This window comes from Archocentrus centrarchus, chromosome 11, assembly GCF_007364275.1.
Source record: "Archocentrus centrarchus isolate MPI-CPG fArcCen1 chromosome 11, fArcCen1, whole genome shotgun sequence".
Lineage (NCBI taxonomy): Eukaryota > Metazoa > Chordata > Actinopteri > Cichliformes > Cichlidae > Archocentrus > Archocentrus centrarchus.
Window position 1 is genome coordinate 10,283,136 of NC_044356.1, and position 22,673 is coordinate 10,305,808.

At 40.4% G+C, this 22,673-nt stretch overlaps 2 protein-coding genes across 2 annotated transcripts; one reads left to right on the plus strand and one right to left on the minus strand.

Annotated features, from left to right (window-relative positions):
- Window positions 1–1,006: 1,006 nt before the first annotated feature.
- psmb2 (proteasome 20S subunit beta 2) lies at window positions 1,007–20,813 on the minus strand. The gene is made up of 6 exons (XM_030741860.1): window positions 20,595–20,813; window positions 18,371–18,493; window positions 18,161–18,231; window positions 2,348–2,510; window positions 1,999–2,048; window positions 1,007–1,230 (listed from the first exon to the last, which is right to left on the minus strand). The coding sequence occupies exons 1-6, from the start codon at window positions 20,683–20,685 to the stop codon at window positions 1,129–1,131; spliced, it is 600 nt and encodes a 199-aa protein (XP_030597720.1). The 5' UTR covers window positions 20,686–20,813; the 3' UTR covers window positions 1,007–1,128.
- Window positions 20,811–21,739, plus strand: cdca5 (cell division cycle associated 5). The gene has a single exon (XM_030741859.1). It carries the CDS (start codon window positions 20,938–20,940, stop codon window positions 21,727–21,729), a length of 792 nt encoding a protein of 263 aa, XP_030597719.1. The 5' UTR covers window positions 20,811–20,937; the 3' UTR covers window positions 21,730–21,739.
- Window positions 21,740–22,673: the final 934 nt, after the last annotated feature.

Consider the following 22,673-nt stretch of genomic DNA (forward strand, 5'->3'; position numbering starts at 1 on the left):
CTCAACACATCTGTCTGTTCCACGTCTCCCACGGACCACCTCTCCTGCTCAGTCCTTCCTTTTATTTAACCAGGATGAGACGCTCAACACAATTACTGCTTTCCAGGGAATGCACGCATACACGTGTCGCCTGCTCATACATTCTGAAACATCCCTACCTGCCGTATCTCCCTTTCTCTCCTCCCATCTCATTACCCTCTTGTGTCAACCTCCCCACCCCCACCATCCCTTCATCTCCCCTCTCTGTAACCTAACTCCTCCCTCCCCCACTTCTCTCCCTCTATCTGACACTCAGCAGGGCCGCTCTCCATCTCTCTCTTGTGCCTCCAGGCAAACATATGCTGCTCTTCCCGTCAGATTCCGGTGTGTTTGAGAGAGGAGGGATTGTTTAATGTTTATTAATCACCTGTCTGTGGCGGAGAGAGGAGATGGGATGATGGAGCCACACACACGCCGCCTCTCCCTCTCTCGCTCGTACACATGGGTTTACAGTCGCTCTAACACACACCAGCTCAGCTGTGAGGTTGGCCTGATTTTCCCATTTCCAGCTGCATGCAAGTGTGCTCATTTACTGTAACACTTATGATTTAAAGACAAAACCAATGAGCACTTTTTAAAATTTATTTCAGGAGCTTCTTGTTAGTGAATCATTAAGATTAATTACTTGTATGCCCACTTAAAAAGCTCGTTATTGGACAGATTTTAGTAGTAAAAGCATTTAAATTTAATGTGTAGGTAAAACTGGAGAGCCACAAATGTAATTAAGCACTAGCTTAACTGTTTTTAACTTCCCTGTCTAGTCCCAGGGTTTAAAGAAAAAAAAAGAAAAAGAAAAACAATATGCACATGCCTGTTTTAATACACGTGTACAAGCATAAGCAAGTGTACATTACCCGCATGCCCTCTCACTGAGTACAAGTGCAAAGTACACAGCCAGAAGGCTGTTCTCATTCAATGTGCAGATGAGCACACTAGAGAACGAGAAAGCACCACAGGGACAAAGAGCTTGTATCTCAACTGTGTGTCACTTTTTATTGGAACAGAAAAAGCAGGAGGTCACTGGTACACAAAAAAAAAAAATAGAGGGAAAGAAACGAGGGCATGATGGTTGGAAGTTACGCAGTGCGGTCACTTGGCGCCGAGGGTGAGCTTCTCCAGGTCATGGATGCCCTCCTTGTCAATCAAACGGACGGTAAAGGAGGGGAGATTCAGGATGAAACGTTTGTTGAGCTGTGACAGGGAGACGGAGACAGCAGACACAGGGAGAAATGTTACACAAAAATCTGATTTGGGATGAACTTCAGCAGAAAACGGAAAAAAAAAAAGCGGAAAAATGACGTAATTCACACTCCAGGTATTTTATCCCCTCTGTTTTAGTATATAGTATGTATATACCAAATACTATATACCATACTATACTATATAGTATCTATACATGCCACTGATAAAAACAATCTCAGTCTCAATCTGCTGCTTGTATGTTGTGAACTCAGTGTATCTCAAAGGATTTCAGTAAAAAGTGTTAAGCGTATTTATGCTTTTATTCTGATACTTATAGACGATGCTTTGAATACTGATTTGGGACACTGCATCACAGGTGGGCACAAAAAAAACCTGGGACAGCAGATCTAATCTGAATCTACCCAAATGTAATAATACGGTCAGCTGTTGAGTTACGGTGGTAAATACACTGCACAATATTATGATCTCGCAATGAAGTTGAGCGTTTCTCTATAAGATGCAGTCATGTGATTTTCATGTGCACAAAAATACTTCAGTAATTCTTCGTTTATGGCCAAGAAAATGTGTGGTCACATAAAAACAGTCAGCTGGCACCCTCCTAAAGAGGACAATTACCAGGACTGCAAAAAATGTGATGTGATGTCTAGAAAAGATCCTGAAAATGTTTTTTTAAAGTACCCGAGAGCACGTGTGAAGCTGTCAGAAGTTAAGAAAATTTCATTTATGTGAATGAAAAAAGAAACTGCTTGAACCCACTTCCTCAATGCACTTCTTCAGCAGATCTATGGCTTCATCCCGAGTCAGATCTAGAACAAACAAACAAAAAAGAGCAAACACGGTTTGTGGAGCCTCATGCAGGGTCAAAGGTTACATTGTAGCCTTTAGAATTAACATAAAAAGTTTGAGCTGTAAGAATAACAAAAAAGTCATTTATCACCATGAGGAAAAAGTCATTTATCACCATGCCTTGAGCCCATCTCCTGACCTAAGTGCAAATAAATTCCATAACCTCTGCTGTGATTTCATCATCCTCTTCATTTCTCTGTCTCACAGGAACTATGAAAGGAGAAAAACAACAACATAAGAGGCGTCTGTCTGCACTGACCTGGTCTGTAGTATCGGTCAAGAATGGAAAGAGTGAGGAAGGCTCCGTAGCCGTGGGCAGCGAAGGGGGCCTTGGCCAGGGAAGACAGGTAGTCCATGTAGTAGAGACCAGGGCCGTCTGTGTCATCATAGCCCGCCAGCAACAGGTTCACGTGGTATGGAGTCTGGAGACGGAGGAGGAAAAGGAGGAGAGAGGGGAGGAGGAGGCAGCCGAGAATTAATATTCATGTCTATAACCATGAACAAAGCAGACTGAGCGAGTTCAGTGGCAAACACAGAACCTCTTGAAGCAGGTTCATGCATTGGGTTTAGTTCAGAGCTGCAGGATCACAAATCAGTGTTCATGAACACCAGTATGAAGACTTCAGAGCTACCCCTGTGTCACTGCGGTTAATCTGTGCTAATCTGTACATCGTTTTTACAGTGAAACCTCAGTCATTTATTCTTTTCTGCTTGTTTTAAAAGGACCAACAGGAAACAAGCTAAATATTTTAATCTGTAGTTATATATGAAAGAAAGAGTTGTAAATCTCAACATCTCAGAAGCTGAAATGAATAAATGTTGATGAGACCGACTCATCATTTCAACTGAAGTCAGTCAGCTACTGCAGTTATGTTCCATGTTCTGACATGTCCAAGCAGAAATTAGGGGTGATTAATAATATTTATGATGAGGCCTGGTTGATATTCCTTAAATGGCACATAGTTTATGCTTGCAGTTGTCACCAAACACCGTGTGTACTCTGCACTTTTGTGCCGTTTCGGCACACCTCTCGATTTTTGTAACCTGATGCTCGCCACCCGACTGTGCGATAGTATCAGCTTTTACTGGTTTTTCAACAATGAGCTCAGAGATTCCCAGACTGTACAGAGAGCTGGATGCTGCAGCAGCTCAGAAAGGTCCTGTTATGACGTCTTCTTCTCCTGTCAGCTGTGATGTAGAGTTTTTTTTCTGAGCGGTGACGCTGATCCTCCAGGAAAAGACGGAACCAAAGCTGGTGAATCTGGTTCCACTGGTCCAATTTCAATTTCAGAGTCTGTACTGGTGTTTTTTTGTCTTTTTTCCTATAATAGCTGATACGAAAACATAACTGCAGTTACATTTTTAATTTGGATGAAACAGCTAGTAAGGCTGAAAGTTGCTCTTTTTAGGATGTCATTGGTTTGCTGGATGTACCTGAATGAAATTAAGACGGCTTATAATCCATGTTTCTGCATTTTGGTTAACAGTAAAATAAGGAGGCAAAACCAAACGCTACTTTTTCTTCCATATTATCGGACAAATCCTAAGTTCACCCCCCATAAGATGTACTTGAACAGTTTAATTTTGAACAGATGGGGCAAAGAGGGTCAAAATCAAAGCATCAAAAGGGCGATTCATTGGTCGAGTGGTTAGGGTGCATACCACATAGGCATGCCTTTAGTTCTTGGTTTTAATGCTTATCAATCTGAATCCTGTGACGAGCTGACTGAACGCATTTATTCAGATACTGGAAAGCTCCTCCAGAAACACAGAAGATATTATGCAAGTATTTTCTTAGAGAAGTGACGTGTCGATCCACCAGCTGCAGAGTCTAATCTCATCGGGCATCACGTGAGGGACGGTTTTAAACACGGTGCCATGTTTATTGTCTCCATTAAAAAGTTTACTTCTCTGCTCCAATTAGAGGTGCTAACACTTCCACCAGAACATAGATAATTTTACTCCAGGAGCCCGCTTACGAGATCCAGACGGCACTTGAAAAGTGCAACTTCTTTTTCTCAACTTATCCCAAATAAATTGCTCCTAATTATCGACTTTGATTTTTCCACTTAGCAGACATGGAGCGCCGCACACAGCGGCAACATTAACAAAACATAAGCAGCAGTGTGACAGAAAAGAGACGCACACTAGGGACGAGTGAGAGAGCACAGGAGGAGGAGAGCTGGAGAGCAATGGAGGGAGAGGAAAAGGTGATAGTGGGTCACAGGACAGAGGAGGCAAGTGTGTTTGTGTGTTTCGGGGGAATTCAGGGTGTCATTGGCAGTGTGACATCTGCTGGGAGTCAGCGCCCTCCTCCCCACCCACCCACCCCCACCCCCTCTCTTCATCCCTTCTTTCACTCGCTCCCCCCCTCCTCCTTCTCCTCTCTCCGCCGCCTTCACCCTGTGCCCTGGAGTAGCGCCAGGGCTCATTAAAAACTTCTAAAGTCGTTTCTCTTGCCCCTACCCCCCCCCCCTCTTTTCAAATTACATCTTTTACGCTCCCAGCCTCGTCTCCCTTCTCTTCCTCCAAAACACCAACTTTCTATCCTAGCTGTTGCAAGCTCCTGTTTCTCATTTTCAAAAAGATCCCTTTAAACCAAGACTAATTTTGAGGGTTTGGGGGGTGATTTTAAAACAACTTGTGGCCTAAATTCTTGACTAGAATAGTAGCAGAAGCAGCACGGTAATATGTCACACAAGGTAGAAAATAAGGAAAATAAGATTCACATTACGTCAGGCGAGTTAGGATCTACAAACCTGCCCTCTTGCTTTAATTCCTGTCTGAGTCGACCTGCTTGTTTCTGTGACTTGTGGGTTAGCGCTGCGCTTGCCACGAGGGCAACGATGATCGCTGCGCTCCCCGCGGAGCAGGCTTTAATGTGAGTGTGTGTTAACGATGGCTCTGAATGTGCGCGTGCACTCACACACATGAGCAAGTGCTTGTGAGAGTGCACACTGAGCGTGAATATCTTAATGTGTGTGTGTGTGTGTGTGTTTTAACTCCTATGTGAGCTTGCAAACGCCCCAGTGGCGTCACCCCCGCCCACCAGACAGCTGTCTCACTGGTTACATGTAACAATAATACAGACTTGGCATCAAAATAACCTTCCCTTTCCCATGTCACCTCAGAGGGAACCAGGCACCTTGTTAACCCTACCACCTGAACTCACACCCCAGTTCATACGCAAACAATACACATCATATGTTTTAATCCTCCCCGGTGTGACTACTGTTCGCATCCAAGCAAGGTGACTGTGGGGCCATGAAACAAAGGCTTCACCTGCACCTCTCTGCCATCGCCTTGAGCAGACACAAACCCGTAAGATGGTTTTGAAAGAACAGAGAAAAGGCTAGCCAAGAATTACTCTAGCACTACCCCTCTTTTTACAGCTCCAATATGTAACTTTACAATTTGGCCTTTGTAAGTGACAACAGTAACAGTTACATGTAAATTGCAAATTTTCATTTGCAGGATCAATTTAGTTCTGACCTACAAACATGGATGCGCCATTAACTTGCATTCTATCTAATGGCCAACAGGGGGCGACTCCTCTGATTGCAAAGACTTGTGGCTGTTTATGGTAACACGGTTTGGCTCCTTTGCCCCGTGACCTCAGTAAGCACTTCCCTCAAGAGCTTATGGGCTCAGTTGATAGTTTTAGGTCACACTAAATAATTATGGGAATGTTTTAAAACTTTAAAATCTCCCAAAATTCATGTTTGTTCCTTAACAATAATAGCTCACAAAACAGGAACCCTAAGTCTTGATATCCCTTATCTGCCATTTAAATCTGCTATTCAGGAAGCCATAAAACGCTGGGTCTTTGCCCCAGAGGCCAAGTCAGCAGACCAGGCAGTGTGTTTCCTAACGTGTCCGCCATCTCACTAAATAATCAACAGAGCTCTAGTTTTTCTTTCATATGTGTTGTCAGGCAGCTTTTGCTCACACAGAATCAATCTGGAAACCAACCAGCTATAATCTGATGACTAATCCTGGAAATACACCGGAACAGCATCATGTTCCATCTCCAACTTGAGAGGATGCAATCAGCCACCAGAGTAGATTGTGCACACTCTAGACACTTGCATTTCCACCAAAGTGCTGCAGATCATTTCAGAAGCTGCACTCTGCTCTGCATCATTGGAAACAACACCAGATCTAATTTTGATTCAAGCCATGTCAAGCAGATGAGGAGGACAGGAAGTCACACACAGGAACTACAGAGAGAATCCAGTCAGTTTTCCAAAATAAAAAACATCCAGGGCCAGTTTAACATGCAACCCATAACAAAGGCTAAAACCAAAAAAATGCTCTGCCTCAAACTCTCCTGGTGTGATCTGAAGATCTGTGAAAGAGGGAACAAATTCGCATGACTCACATGAAATCATGGATACATACTCGGTGCATTCCTGGGGTTAGCCTCTAGGGGTGAAAGGAAACATCTCACGGCTTCCAATTTCTGGCCCAAGACTTCCTGTTTGTGCAGCGGTCACTGTTTACAAATATAGATGCACTTTGAAAAAAATGCTAAAAATCAAATTCTAGCTTGCAGTCCTCCTTTTGCTCTTCACATGGACCGTTTAGCAGCATGCAACCAAATCTAGCTCAAATGTGATTGGTCGATACTGCTCTGTACACAATAACCAGAAAACCTATGGTAGCTTGCCTTCAGATATCTCCACGTTTATGGAGATTACCGCTCCACTGGGCTAGTTTAACTGTTTCTAGTCTTTGTGCTGTTAAGCTCAGCAAAGCATTTTCTGTAGGCAGGAGAGTGGCATCCTTCTCCTCATCTAAACCATGACAAGAAACTTCTCTGTAGTTGTGACACAAATTAAGGTCAGGCTGCTAAAAAATCATCACAAACTCATCCCCAAACACTGCTCTCCCACGTTCCAGCACTTCCCTTCCTGCACCCCCACCCCCCTTATTTTTGCACCCTGCCCCGGGGCATGTTCTCTTTATTGGCATTTCTCCTCAATCTGCTGTATTAATTGTTCATCTGTGCAGGAGCAGGGGAGCTGTGTGCAATATGGTGCCAGTAATTATTTGTGCCCACTGTGTGCCCAGGCTTAAAAATATTTTACAACCCCATACGGGGTGAGCTGTAGATCACCACAGCACCGAGGCGAGCTAACTGTTGCAGCAGCCTTATGGAAAAACGTAAATAAAAAAAAATTAAAAAAAAAGAATATATAAACAACTTGAAACTTTGCATACTCGAACAATGTACTTCTTCAACTACAAATGTACACAAAAACTGCCAGCTGTGGGACTTTTAAGTTTCTTCATGAGCCTCTAAACAGCCCAGTGCTTTATTTATAAACCTTTGAGTTTTCCTACATCAATTTAACCGCATATCTTTATATCTCATAACTGTTTATTAAGCCTCAAATTCACAAACTGCAGTCACTGAGCTGGACATCACAGTTATTGAGCTGCTGGTGTCATTTGGACTAATATTATTCATTGTGTGGTACAGACCATCCAAAAATATTTGTGCTTCAGTTTTGGGGAGTGAAATTCTAATATTTCATTAGTCTGATACTTAGCACTAATTAGCAGATATCTGTGTCTGTGAATTGCACCTATGTAGTTAGTGTCAGCTAGCTGTATAGGTGCAATTAGAGTCAAATCTGGGTCAAAATAACGAACATAGAAGTGCTCGAAACTCTAAAACTGACACTCCAAATTGTGGCATCCAAAACTAATGGGTGACATCACGGTGTCCATGTCCATCTTTTATACTGTCTATCGCTACAAGGCACTTGCCATTTTTCTCTGTCTGTGATGGTAAGATGTAAACTAGTGAGGCTGAAGACAGAAGAAGTAAAAAGAGTGGTTGCATGCAGGCTGCTGCTGCTAGCACTGCTCACGTTAGTGACATTTGGAAAAAATCATCTCACATAGTTTGTGTGCAAAGCGTCACATTTCTGCAACATGTGTTAGGGCTTCAAAGGCCTTCTAATGACAGTATTTAACCGCATTCATTAGACTGCTCTCAATTCTGACCGTTTTCCAAGTGTTTTCTTACTTTTAGACTAGTTATTGGTCACATTTTTACTTCCCGTTTAAATAACTAGTGACTGAGTTGTCATAACCATCCCCAGTGAGGACTTTGCCAAAAAAGAAAAAAGAAAAAAAAAAAACACTCCAACAACACGCTCCTCATATCAAAGCTGAGCCACGAGATCCTCAGTGTGTCAGAAGTTCTGATTTTTTCCTTTAATTTGTCACGTCTGTGTATTACAACATAAAGAAGAAAAGTAAAACAAACAGCGGTAGAGGATATTCACCCCTCAATCTTTGCAGTGCTTTTGTTCTGTGGTGAGACTCACACATATCATTACTGATATGCACGCAGCAGACTGAGGCCTCAGGTGATTATGCTGCCATTTTTTCCTTCTTTGTCTCCTCTCTATAGCTTGAGTGAACGCAGTACTCCAGAGGTTAACAGGGTTGTTTTTTTTTTTTCTTCTTCTTCTATGCAACGGGTTGGTAAGCACACAGTCGTATATGAGCAGGGTTTCGCCATCTCTGTGCCGACATGCTCTGCTGACTTTAGCTAACTACACCTCCCGGAGGTTTGCGGCCACTGGGGAATGACATCTTTCAGACTCAAGGACTCATCTGTAATTTATCCTGCAGGAATAAAGCCATGTGAATTAACAATATACCACTGATTAATTTATCAGCCAGTGGTTTTTAACCTAGGGCTCTGGACATGGAAGTGGGATCACAAATTTTTGGGGAGGGTAAAAAGATGATTTAAGGATGGCATAACCAGAAAAAAAATAGCTATATATGATTTAATCAGATTAATTAAAATATATTCCATCACGTGCAGCTTATTCCTTTGGACTACTGGCCTTTTTCTACCTTAATCTACATCTAATTTAGATTTTGTCAACAAATGGGCTTAATCAATATATGAGAAATTGGCCTGTAGGGTTGAAATAATGTCTATCCTACATGTTGGTTTTTGGAAGTTAATGACCCAAAGATTAGAGGCACACAACTGATCATCTGTAACCTCTTATATTTTGGCCTTTATTATTTAACTTAACATACTACTGAAGAGTTGCTTTAGCACAAATGTGAGCATTTGATGGTTTTTTTGTTTTGTATATAAACCAAATATTTTGTTTATATTGAGCTCTGTGAAACTTCAATGGCTTTTTTTTAATACCACAGATAGACCTAAAAACTAGTAGATTAATCAAATCAATCATGTAATAATCATTAGCTGGACCCCTAAAGTCTATCTATTATGACTGTTCAAGACTTCAGCCAAGGATCTCTTTCCCCGTTTCACTCTCAGACAAGCTGCATTACTTATTCTACATACGCAAGATGTTCTGCAAGAAAAAAAAAAATTGTTTATACAACATAATTTGCAAATGTCCATGCACTCTGGAGGTTGATGAATGTGAGGAGAGCATAGCTGGAGGAAGGTGTGGGATGCAGAAGAGAAAGTGCTATTGCTTCAGTTTCTGAGCACTCCTGAGAACGCAGCATTACTAAATCCTGCACTCCTAAAACCAAATTCATATCCGTGAGGCAAAAAAAAAAAAAATAACGATACACTTGCAGCTTATGGCAAGGCATGAATATAAATGCTATCCTCCGCAACATGCACAACCTTGACTGAATGAAACCATCCCGATCCTATAGGTCCCTCTGTGTGCATGTATACTGTATTTGTGAGTATGTTGACTCCTACTCCTTCTCACACTCCAGTCTGTGTGGTGTTGTCTACTGGGCCTGGCTGTTTCCCTCGAGACCTCCGCTTCTCCTCCTCCTCCTTCTGCTGCTGCTCTGCCCCTATCCCCCGTTCGATGTGTCCCACATTCCCTTCTCTGCCACACTAATTGTTTTTTGTAATTATTTTCACCCTCTGCTATTGTGACAAGCAGCGGCTGCACTACTCTTAACACATTACTGCATGGGATGCAAGAAAAATAAGAAGAGCACAATAGTGCATGAAAACATGAACGGTGTCTTGAAGGTAAAAAGTTAAATGATTAGTCAGGTGACAGAAAGTTAATCACAAGCTACTGAAGTGTAATGCTTTTGTTTACATCCTACTCACGAGAGAGTTCACCTTATAATGTAAATGTATGAAAGAAAGGTTCAGAAATTGTAATCTCTGCAAGAAAATTAGATTGTACTCCAACTCATACTCACACAGTGGATATAAGCCTCAGATTAACACGCTATAATTGGTTAATGCAAACATATCTAACTCCTGCCAAGCTGCAGGGCTACAATAAATACAGACATATCCACCAAGAGAAAAAAAAAGAACTCCGTTTTACTGTGTTTGACAAAAATATTGACCTTTACTGAAAATTATCTAAAAGAAAAACAATTCTTCTTGATTTGTTTCACATCACAAGTTATTGTAATGTGTGGCGTACAGAAGCAAAGTGACAAGATTTTCTGTCATTAATGAGCTGCAAACTCCACCGAGAAGCCAAGGAGTCTCACAAACACCCATATCATGACAAATTAATCAAGTTTCACCAAAATCTGACCAACACTGAAAAGTGCCAGTAAAACAACCAATATGAGCACAGTTTGGGTGGAGATCTGTTAGGACTGTAAATTAACTGGTGCTTACATAAAGCGTTTCCACTCTAGTTGAGCACTCAAAGCGCTTTTTTTTACTATAAGACTCATTCACCGACTTACACACACCCATTCATACAAGCACTTTTGTCTATGTCTAAGCCCTTTTCTAACATTCACAGACTCACGCTCCGAAGGATGCATCAGGGGAAAGTCAAGGTTTAGCATCTTACTCAAAGATAATTCGCCACGCAGACTAGAAGAGCTGGGGATCGAACAATGACCACCAGATTGGTAGTCGACCCGCTCTACCTCCTTCTATCCTAAGCTGCCCATAGTTCGAGTAAGTTCTGACCAGTACTGTAGGAGTAGAAGGACCGGCGGGCAGCATAAGCTCATTGACCCTTTGGCCGGATGAGCCAAAAATCAACAAACCTTAATTTTCCTGTTACTTCTGACCTTTTGAAAACAAAAATGTAAATTTTGCTCAAGAAAAAAATTTCTTTATTTATAAAACCTTTCGCTGTGACTAAAACTTCTTTAGGGGATGTCAGAAATTCCTCTTTGGAGGAAAAAAAAAAAAGAGCTTTTCTAAATCCAGTTAGAAAAGTTTTAATGTATAAAGTAAAGAAACAGACATTTTTTTGATTTTATGATTTCCTGATCAGGACGCTTTTCTAACTTTAGGCCAATGTCTGTAAGATGCATTAAACCCTTTGGCATATTTTGTTCTTGTCAAAAGGTTTTTCTGCATCTGTGCTCAGGGTTTAAGGACAGAGACGACTGTACGCAGTATAGACTGTAAGACTCTTCAGGCCAATCAGTGACATGTGTGCCAACTTCTTAAAATGAGAAATAAATGTTTAAACCCCTGGTCCCAACACAAAGTAAGAATGTGGGGTGCTGTCCTCACAGTTAGTTAAACTAATTATTCATAATTCAATTATGAACAAACAAGGTTGCTATAGTTAGCAAAAACTAGACACTAAAATTATGTGTGATAAAAACATTTCAGGTAAAAATAAGAACTAGGCTAAAATAGAAAACGGGTCCCAACTGAAATCATATTCAAACTCAAACAAAAAATATAGAGGAATTTTTTTTTAGGTTTAGTCAATTTGGTCACATTTGTTATCACAAACTATACAATGAAGCTCTGATGCATATGGGGAAATTGTGGTTCAGCGGTGGTGGCAGTTTGTTGGCAGCTCAGACTGCAGGTCTACCTGCTAAGACTCTTTTTAAATGGGGGCAGTGTCAAAAATATGTGGTACAATCAGTCTGTGGGTTACTCCTGCTTGTGCCGGTGTTGGTCCATCAGCCAGCCACAGAGAATTTATAAAATACAAAGAACCAAACACTGTCTGTACTTATATATATATATATATATTAGGGGTGGGACTTTAACGCGTTAATTTTGATTAATTAATTACGGGGAAATTAACGCGTTAAAAATTTTAACGCATTTTAATCGCACTTTGCACCGTGGAACGTTTCTCAGTGCACGAGTTCCCGGCATACAGATTATATCGACGCACAATGTCCAAATTAGGGGCCGCATCCTGCGAAGGACCCGGCCCACGTCTTTCGCAGCCCACGAACACCACAAAGGCCGGAAGTGAGCGGCTAGCCTTCATATCAGCTGCCGTCACCTCTGCGTAGCTCATGTCGCCTAGCAACGTGAGTGTGAAGCACAGCTGTGTAAAAGCAGCTGGTTAAACAGAGAACGAACTTTTTCTCCTTTTTGTGGTTTAATTTTAAGTCTTTAATTCAAAATAAGCTGTTAAAACAAGCATAACACATTTCAACATCAAGGAATACAGCTGAGAGAATGATTAATTTCCAACTATAACAAGTGAGACATTAATGTTGAATAAAACTATCCAGTTATGATGCTTAACTTTAATTTCAGGAGTTTGCTTATCACAGGAGCACTTCCACCCTTCCTTGGTGTGTGTAGTAGACTGGTGGGAAAATAAACAAAATTTTGAAGTTTAAGCTTATGTATATTGATTCATTCATCAACTAAACTTAAATTAATATTTCTCATGTCAAATATTGAAATGCGATTAAAATGCGATTAATTTCGATTAATTAATTACAAAGCTTGTAATTAATTCGATTACCGTATTTTCCAGAGTATAAGTCGCACTTTTTTTCATAGTTTGGCTGGGGGTGCGACCTATACTCCGGAGCGACGTATATGTGACATTTATAACACATGAACCAAAATACTCCAGCCACTTGACATCTCCGTGAACTGCAGCTTTAAGGCAGTCTTGCGTAACCAGTGGATGATGGATGGAGAGCACAGCTTAACGGCAACTGGGAGAATGCGCCACCCAACTTTCCTGGAAGTCATTGGATGGATCAAGAAAACATGGGCTTCAGTGACAAACCATCCTGTTGGGATTCAGAAAGGCTGGAATAATTGGAACTGCAGCTGACGACGAGTCTGACTAACGCGACACAGAAGAGGAAGCGGCGCTTCGTCTACGGAGTGTACGGAATTGTTTAGAAGTGACACCGAGGATGAAGAATTCAATGGATTGATGGTTTGGTTAACTTGTTAGTATGTTCTTTATGCTATGGTTATCTGAATAACTTAATGTTACGTTAACATACCGAACACGTGTTCGTTGTGCGTCATGTAGCTGAATGTGCTACGTTAGCATAACGTAGGCGTAACCGTGTTCGTCCTGTTCTTTAATCCATTATTATTTTAAATTGCCGTTCAAGATGGAATTTCTGCTCTGGGTCTCGGATTCTATCAAACCCCCCCCCCCCCCCAAAAAAGTGCGACTTATAGTCCAGTGCGACCTATATATGTTTTTTTCTTCTTTATTATGCATTTTTTGGCTGGTGCGACCTATACTCCGGAGCGACGTATAGTCGAGTCCCACCCCTAATATATATATATATATATATATATATATATATATATATATATATATATATATATATATATATATATATATATATATATATATATATATATATATATATATATATATATATTTTTTTTTTTTTTTTTAGTCTTTGGTGGGGTTTTTTTGCCACGTGTCTCCCACTTCTAGTGAGCTCTGCTGTCACACCCTTTACTGTTCCAGTCTACTTGTAAACAAAACGGCATTCAACCAACTATCATGTTTGTGGTGGCTGAAAATCCCTCTCTTTAGGCAAATACCTCAGCAAATGGACACAACTGCGCTAACGTAAATTAAGCATAACAGCGATAGCTCTGTACAGCACCAGTTAACTTTTTATTTTACAATGTTACCGAGTCACCTGGCAGTAGGGCTGCTAATGTTCAACACTCATTAATCTAATCTGAAAAGCTGTGTATGTACAACATTATGTACACTACCTAAAGTGCCACATATATATCACTGTAATTTAAAATTAGACTTGAAGAATGTGATAGCTTTTAGTGGCTCTTAAAATCATATACAATATTTGTACAGACAGTGTTTTTGACCCTGTCCATTAGAGTGTGCTCAGTTCCTGAGTGTTTCTTGACCCCTGTGGACCCTTTATATATAATACGACAAATGCATTGCTGTGCTCCAAAACCCATTCTTCCGTTGGCCTGCACTGCGCATGAACAGTTTGCAGAGGTGTTGAGCAAAGCATAGCAATAGAAATGTCATAGAAATAAGAGCGGGTGCACGTAGCACATGTGAAGAGTGTGCGTTGGCACACACAAAAAAGACGACATACTACAGGTCAGTGCAACGCAAATTTTGTGCCATTCATTCAACACGGCTGTCAGTATTGACCACTTTGTCAGGGAAGGGCCACTACACTAGTCGATTAGTCTTTTTCTCACATTTCATTAACTAGTAAAGTAGCCACCAGGAATATTACTAATAAAAAGATATCATTAACTTACCTTAAAGTCTTAATTTACCAAAGATAAAATACTGATTAAATATCAGTACTGCATACTGCAATATCACTTCTAAAGAAACACAGATAAAGCAGCTGTAATTTATCTGTTTGCTAAACCCAGTGTTGGCTGCTTTGTTGGGTAAAATATAATACAACACTAAAGATCAAAAACAGTTTTTTGATAAGACATTCAGAGGATCTGTGTAGCCAGGCTTGGAGACGGGGCTTCAGGCTCAGGTGTTGACGTGAGATCTCAGAGGGAGAAACAACAAGCTGACAAATGTACCTGGTTCAGTCAAAATGCATCTGCTGCTTTAACATGAGTGTCTCACACTGATAATGACACAAACACATGTGTAAACTCAAGTGGGAGTTAATTCCCACCTGAGCTTTGGAGTAATATCACTTCTTTAACACCACCACAGCACTGCCATGTCATCAACATATTTAGGGCCTCCATTACTATGTTTTAATTTCCTGTTTTAGCAAAGAAAATTAATTTCAAGTAGGAACTAAAATACATTTTTAAATTGGATGAGTAAACCTACCTTATATGGTTAGTCTTACTGGAATTAGTTGGGTGATTTTTATCATTCGCTCCCTTAAGCCAAATGAGACTGCAAATACTGGCAGAAGAGTGTAATTAATTTAAAACAAATTAAAATATTTATAGACATGTTCACTTATTACTCCAGGATGAATATTCTTAATTCAAATGGTGACCACTGGTACATGGGATTAATTAGCTAGTTTTGTTAACAGAGAAAATATACAAGGATACTAGTGCTGAGATGATTTAAAAAAAAAAAAAAATACACAGGGGTAGAAGTATACCTGAAGCAAAAAAGTAAAACATGGAGGGAGTCAGAGAGTTCAGGGCAACACAAATGCAGCGAATGATGGATCTCTGCAAGCTGACATTGTATCTGTGTGGAAACTGAGCGAGTTCGCCTTCTTTTCTGTGATTAACTGTGTCTTTTATTTTCAAAACAAAAGAACCAGAAAAAAAAAGCGCAGAAAAAAAATGTTTAGTGTAACACCAAAAATGGTATGGTGCTTCCTTACTTTGCTGGCTTTCTTGATTTTGTTTTTTGAAGTGGATACTTATAAACATATTAATTTATTGGCTTTTTTGGGCAACCATAAATTTTGTAGACCAATAGGGATTTTATTTATTAAAGTAGAACTTTGGGATTTGTGGAGACTCACCCGCAAAGGATCTGTTACTATAATAACACTGAACACCCCGAGTGGAGAAAATTTTCATCCACAAAAGATATAACTTCTTTATGTTTTCATAGTGTGTATGAGGCACCTGAAGTCAAACAATTATGTTGGTTATGATTGTAGTCACATCTCTGGTCTCTAGTCTCAATAGACCAAATTTTCCCCGGGGCAAGAGAAAACAGCTCTCACAGAACGACCACTGCTTTATGTGAAGCTCACGGCTGTGACAGATTTAAAAAAAAAAAAAGGAAAAAAGCAATCAGATAAGGCCAGATTTAACAGGGACAAGTAATTTTTACATTATCAAAAAAATAATAATAATAAACAGGAGATTTGAGAGATGTAAGATAAAATATATTATTTTCTTCACTTTGGTAAGTGGTTTTTCATCCTTTGTCTACTCAAATGTATGAACGTATGAATTCCATTTTTCTAAGGATCTCTTTGTTGCCAGTCTAAAGCAGGTCATTTTAGTGCAGTACACTATTAACCCCAGAGTAGAGAGTGAAGCCCTGATGGTGTAACATGTTCTTTCCTCCACAGATAAACATCAAGATGCTGAATTAGTCAACTCACAGAATGTAGAATGAAGGTAGTTTTACACAGGGAGAAGATGGAATAATAAGCTTATTATTTTTTACCATTGTGCACTGCTCATAATGGATTTTTATGTGTACACATTGAATGTAGGCCAAATAATACTGGAGACTCATCTGGGGATTAGATGGACTTGATGGGCTAGCCTGGACTTCAGTTGAGTTTCTTTTTGTCATTAGCCACAGGTGTCTGGGTAGACCTCTGGGACTAATGTTAAAAATAGTAGTCAACTAATGACTGTGTGTGCTTTATTGTATTACCCTGGTGACCTGTTTTGTTCTGTGATGTCTGCTTGCTTCTTCAAAACAAAATGATAACAATAAAGTTAAAAAATGCAAACAAAACAAACTAAAAAACAAAACCTCCAGCTCAAATGCTGTCAAGATAATAATAATATGGCGCATAGTCTGACATAAAAAAAAACAAAACAAACGAAGGCGCATACCTTTGAAGTTGCACGACAAAATTTCTGTTTGAGATCCTTAAGGGCCATTTTATACCCGCCGTGCAGTGCCTTGCAAACAGCACCGGACAACAAAGTTGACATCACGCCTGCATTCGCTGGCCACTTTTTCTGCAGGTCGTGCAACTCTTGATTTTTGTGACCTGGCTCATTGTGCTGCTGCCACCGCAGATGGGTTGAAGACACACGTGTGTGAGTCTGTCTTTGTTTTTAAAATCGCTGCTTTATTGATTTATCAGTACAGAAGCTCAGAGATTCACAGATTCACTGTCTATTACTTGACTGTGTAATATCACAGCCAAGTGTAATACTTGGTCAATGAAATTTTATATTTACTGTGTAAATGACTATATGGTTGTTCTTTGTTTTTCTCTTTGCGCTGCAATTTCATTATTCACTGTATGTCAATAAAAGGCTTCTACTTCCAGTAGTCTTGAAGAATAAGATGAGAATAAGTCCCCTCCACTTTTCAGCATTACAGCTACCCGAACGTTGAGTACAGTGTTCACTGCTCTACAATAGTGAAAATAAAAGCCCAGCAGCATCTCTGTCTGTCTCATCACTGAAGAGTTAGTCCCAAAAAGTTAATGAGTAAGGTTATAATAAAGACACAGCAGCTGGTCTTGAACTTTTCAAGACCCTCACAGTAAAATGCAAACTTTGGGAGTCGTAACTAGCATATTATGCAACAATAACAACAACGAAAACAACAAAAATGGGAAGGCTAGGAGAGAAAGAATGACCAAACCTGATTCTACTGACACATTTTGGATTCAGGAGCAACCCTAGTGTTTTAAGCATTGAAAGGTCATATTAGGTCATCGTCACTGTGCCCACAAAGCCGACAGACAACTCAGATAATTTTTTTTCTCTAGAGGAAATCACTAATACACCTCATGTGGGGTTCATGGGGCTTTATAATTTAAAGCTAATTCTCACAATAAAAGAAAATGCTTGGAGACATTCTTTGTGAAAAGAACTGTACTTCTTGTACTGATTGTACAATGTACCGATTGTCAAACTCCAGGCCAATGTTCATTTTAAAAATAATTTGCCAATTTTTTTTGCCTATTTATTTGGTTTCTGTTATTTGCCACCACAACCCTCTTTAGTCTAAGGAAAATAAAGAAACTTCATTATTAAAAAAAATTACCTGAAGTGTTTTAAAGTCAGCTCTTCATCGCACTATCCACATTTAGCCAGTGCAAAATTAATGAGACACAAAAACTAAAATAAACTGTCCACTGCCACTTGGAATTTATATCTGTGCATCCCTACTATGTTTTTCTTTTTTTTAACAAAACGTATCAGGACAGTTACCCTGCTCCGAAGATAGTCTGCAAGATTCTTTCGTGTGAAGTTTGCTGCTGCTGCCGGACTGAGCTCATAACCTAAAAAAAGAAAGAAGAAAAAAATATCATCAGAAACTAAGCTTTGGATGTAAGTCAAGCAAACTGATCTCTCACAAACATTTTAGAGTTAAACCAGAAACCTCGAGCACCACGCAACGATCATGTCTGAGGTCCTTACCGTTCCTCATTTTGTAGAGCTGCACATTCTTCTGGATGTACTCTGCAAACTGCACCGTGTCTCCAGCTTCTCCCACACACAGCAGCAAAATCTTCTCACTGAGCTTAAACATCTTGTCATAGTCTGAAGAAGAGAAAAAAAAAAAAAAAAAAAAACACAAACACATCACTAACTCTGTTCATAAAATGCCTTACAGTTTTATTCAGAGGTTTACATTCACTCATGGGTATGAATATGTGGTAATTTTGGGCTTTTGATGATTTCTTTGAACTACTCTTTTTTCCAGGGTGGAATGATTGTACAGCACACATTTAATGACTTTAAAAAAACAAGAACTGGGTGCACAAGTTTGAATTTATTTGGGAATTTCTATAATCTACACAGGATCAAAAGTACACACATAGGCTGAAATATACATACACTCAATTCTTTTAAGTAGTGACACTGAAGGTTTTACGAGGTCTTATAACTTGAAAAGGCCAAACTATTAACGACTTGCTGGTGATCATGATTGTCTAGTCTACAACTGGTAGTTTCTCATAAAAAGGATTTGTTTGACAGCACTCATTGGATTGACCATTACTCAAAACAATGGGCAAGTCCAAAGAACTCAGTAAAGCTCTGGGAAGGAGAATTGTAGATTTATACAAGTTGGGATGGTCTCTTGGTGCCATTTCTAAACTACTGCAGATTCCCATAGAACAATCTTAAACAATTTTAAGTAAGTGCAAGTTATTCAGATGTGTCACAATTTTGTCAAGATCTGGAAAAAGAACCCATCTATCCCCCTTAATTGAGAAGAAACTGGTTCAGAAACAACCCAGGAACCACCGAGGCTCAAGCTTGCAATGAACTGTAAACTGCTGGAACACTAGTATCACTGCACAGCGAAATAAGTTTTACATTGTGATGGACTGAGAGGGTGCCAAGGAATAAAGAAGCCCCTAATCCAAAAATCAACAAATTCACACTTGACTGTAATTTGCAGCTGCACATATGGACAAGCCAAATACCTTCTGAAGAAATGGACAGACGAGACAGAGACCGAACTATTTGGCCACAATGACAAGCAGTATGTTTGGAAGAATAAAGGGGAGCCTTTCAAACCTAACTGCACCAACTGTCAAGCATGGTGGTGGTAGTGTCATGCTCTGAGGCTGCTTTCCTGCCAGTGGTACTGCTACATTGCACAAAATGGATGGAATAATGAAGGAGGAGGACTAACTCCAAATTCTTCAACTTCACCTCAGCTCAACAGCTAGACAGCTGAAACTTGGACACAGTTGGGCATTCAAACAGAACAATTATACCAAATGTACATCTAAACAGGTTTTGGAATGGATAAAGCAGACTAACCATAAACTTCAGGAATGGTCTTCCCAAAGCCCCAACCTCAACATTATTGAAAAATTGTGGATTACGCTTAAAAGCCAGGTTCATGCCATGGAAACCAACCAATTTAAAAGTACTTTACCAATTCTGCCGAGAAGAGTGGTCATATAGTCAGCCAGAATTATACCAGAAACTTGTTGATGGCTACCAAAAACCATCTGGCCGAGGTGCAACTTACTAAGGGACATTTAACCAAATATTAGTGTGGATGTATGCGTATTTTTGGATGTATGTATAATTTTGACCCTCTGTGGATTAGCGAAAATCCAAAATAAATTCCAACTTGTGCACCCACTTCTTGTTTTTGAAAGTCTAAAGATGTGTACTGTACAATCATTTCACCCTGGAAAAAGAACATATTAAAGAAATCATTAAAAGCCCCAAATTACCACAGCATTCATGCCCATGATGAGAGTAAACTTCCATTAACTGACTGACAGTGATGCAGTGACTTTCACTTTCACTGTGAGAAGCCTGCTTATGGCAACTCATACTAAGGTTGCCATCCCTAGTTATGAATGAACTGTAGAGTTGATTTGATTAGTTCGGATAAGATTTTAACAATGTTAAACTGAGTTATGCTGAGAAAAACATTCAAGCGTTATGGATTATTTTCTACTCTAATATTAGCTTTGTTAGCTCTAGTCCCATTCAGTGTGTGGTTACATCTAAGTATTTAGCAAGAAGAGAAAGAGAAGGGAGGTTCAAGCATTACTTATTAGAAGCACAAACGGGGTTTAGTGCGATTAGAGACTGTGAAATGTAGATTTGTTAGCAGGTATATCTAAATTACCGGCTATGCGGCTAACGCTAAGCTAACGCGTTGTCATACCGTGTTTCATCTGAATGATGCTGCTCGCGGCAACATTGTCAGCGGCGACGAGAACAAAATCTGGTCCCTGTATCCCAATTAGATATTCCATTCTGTTGAACTTCTTCAACCTAGAATATTTATATAAAACAAATTAGGAGCCTTCTCTTTGCCTCGCCTGTATGGATTACACAGCAAAAGTTTCTGAGAGCCGGCGCAAACTGATTACGTCACAGGAACGGAAATCTCGCGTTTTTCACGCGACGTGCGCAGGCGGGCAATTTGAACAGGTTGCAGTTGTGTTGAGTTACAGCCTGATCTCCTGTGAGAGAAAAATCTGGTGTTTCTTCAGGAGACTGTTGGGATGAACGAAGGGACGTCTCGGAGCATAATGACGGAGTCTAACAGCTTTGACAGCTCGCAGCGGAGACGCTCCCCGCGGCTGAGCTCTCCTCCGCAGGCTCAAAGTGACAACAAAATGGCGCTGCCGTCTGTTGCTGTTAAACGCTCCATCACTGTGAGGAAAATAGCGCCCAGAAAAACAGTCGCACTACTAGAACAGAACAAGGAGAACACGCCGAGGCCATCCGGCTCTGAGGGCATCCAGCAGAAAAAGTTGAAAGTCTCCACCCCTGGTCCTGTTCCGGACCGTGAGGGCAGCTCTTCCTCGGCTAAGAAGGAGAAGAAGGCCGCTATGCCGTCACCGATCCTACCCTCATCGCCGTCGCCCGCTTCTCGTCCCCCGCAGCTGGATCCAGACGACGACGTGTGGTCGCAGAAAGTGCGCCGGTCCTACAGCAGGCTCAGTGAGAAGTCCTTGAACGGCACCGACTCTTGTGAGACTTTATTCGGCTTTGAGAAACTGAAAACTCCAGAGGTGGTGGTCCGGAGACCTGGGCTGTCCAAGTCTGGCCTGGAGGTTTCTGCAGGATCCTTTACTGGACTGAACTCATTTACGTCTTTGCTTGAGGCTGACGACTATTGTGGTTCAGCTTTCCCCGAGCCGGACCCAAACATCCCCGGAGTGGCGGTGGTGAAGGAGAAGAGGAGGAGGAAGAAGATCCAGCAGATAGACACCACGGAGCTGGACGCTCTGGCTGCAAAGATGAATGCAGAGTTTGAGGAGGCTGAGGAGTTTGAATTGGTCGTGGAGTAAATATTCAGGGGGGGGGGGGGGGGGGGGGGGGGGGGGGGACTTGGACGGCATGGTTGTTTATGTCACAGATAGGCACACAAACACTGACTGAGAGGAAGAAACTTCAAATGTGCCTTTCTTACTCATTTTGGAGTTTCCTGTTTATTTGTTCCTTTAAATGGTCTTAATAAGATTGCTTGTCATTATGTTATGTTACTTAAGGGCATAGGTTAGTTTTTGATTTCATAATTGCCAAGTAGTAATACAAATAAGACCAAAATGTGTTCTTTCTTTCCATCAAAATAAAACATTTTTTTTAGATAGCTTTTCCTGTAGTATAATCAGTCAGGATGCGCAGCTATATCAGCAAATATCAGGCTTGTTGACTGACACTGCTATTTTTCCAAATAAGATGCCTTTCACTGATGTCTGGCTGATTTTTATCTGATGTGGCCCATCGGTTTTACTCTGGCTGAATGTTAAAGGCTTTCGAAACAGTTGTGTTCTTATTATAATCTTGTTATAATAAATATTTCATTGTTTCCTCTGGCATAAGGGTTGAATAAATAACAAGGAAACACCAAGACAAAAGGAGTCTTGTGTTTTCAGTCAAAAAAATACTCACATTTGCTAGATATTTAAAATGTTTGGTGTGAAGGTGTGCGCGAGTGTAGTCTCTCACCCTGGACGCATAATACAGTAGGAGTTGTAGCCTACAAAGGGGCAGTTTCTCTACCTTGGAGAGTAGATTCTTTTCCCCCTTAATATTTATATTAATACAGGCTGAAATACAACAGATTTTGGCATTAATTTCTGTGTATAACCAGGATATTTTCCCTTTTATAATGTGTTTAAATCCAAATTAACTGACAAAATTCTGAATTATGCATTAAGACAGCAGTTAGCAATATTCTTGCCTCGGACTGTTTTCTTGGGTGTCCTTTCTTAGAAAATCATTTTATTTC

Coding starts and splice junctions, on each gene's coding strand:
- psmb2 (XM_030741860.1), bottom strand. CDS start 20,685: ATGGAATATCTAATTGGGATACAGGGACCAGATTTTGTTCTCGTCGCC. Junction 18,494..20,594: donor CATCATTCAGATGAAACACG/GTATGACAACGC, acceptor TCTCTTCTTCAG/ACTATGACAAGATGTTTAAG. Junction 2,511..18,160: donor CAGACTATCTTCGGAGCAGG/GTAACTGTCCTG, acceptor CTCCGTCTCCAG/ACTCCATACCACGTGAACCT.
- cdca5 (XM_030741859.1), top strand. CDS start 20,938: ATGAACGAAGGGACGTCTCGGAGCATAATGACGGAGTCTAACAGCTTT.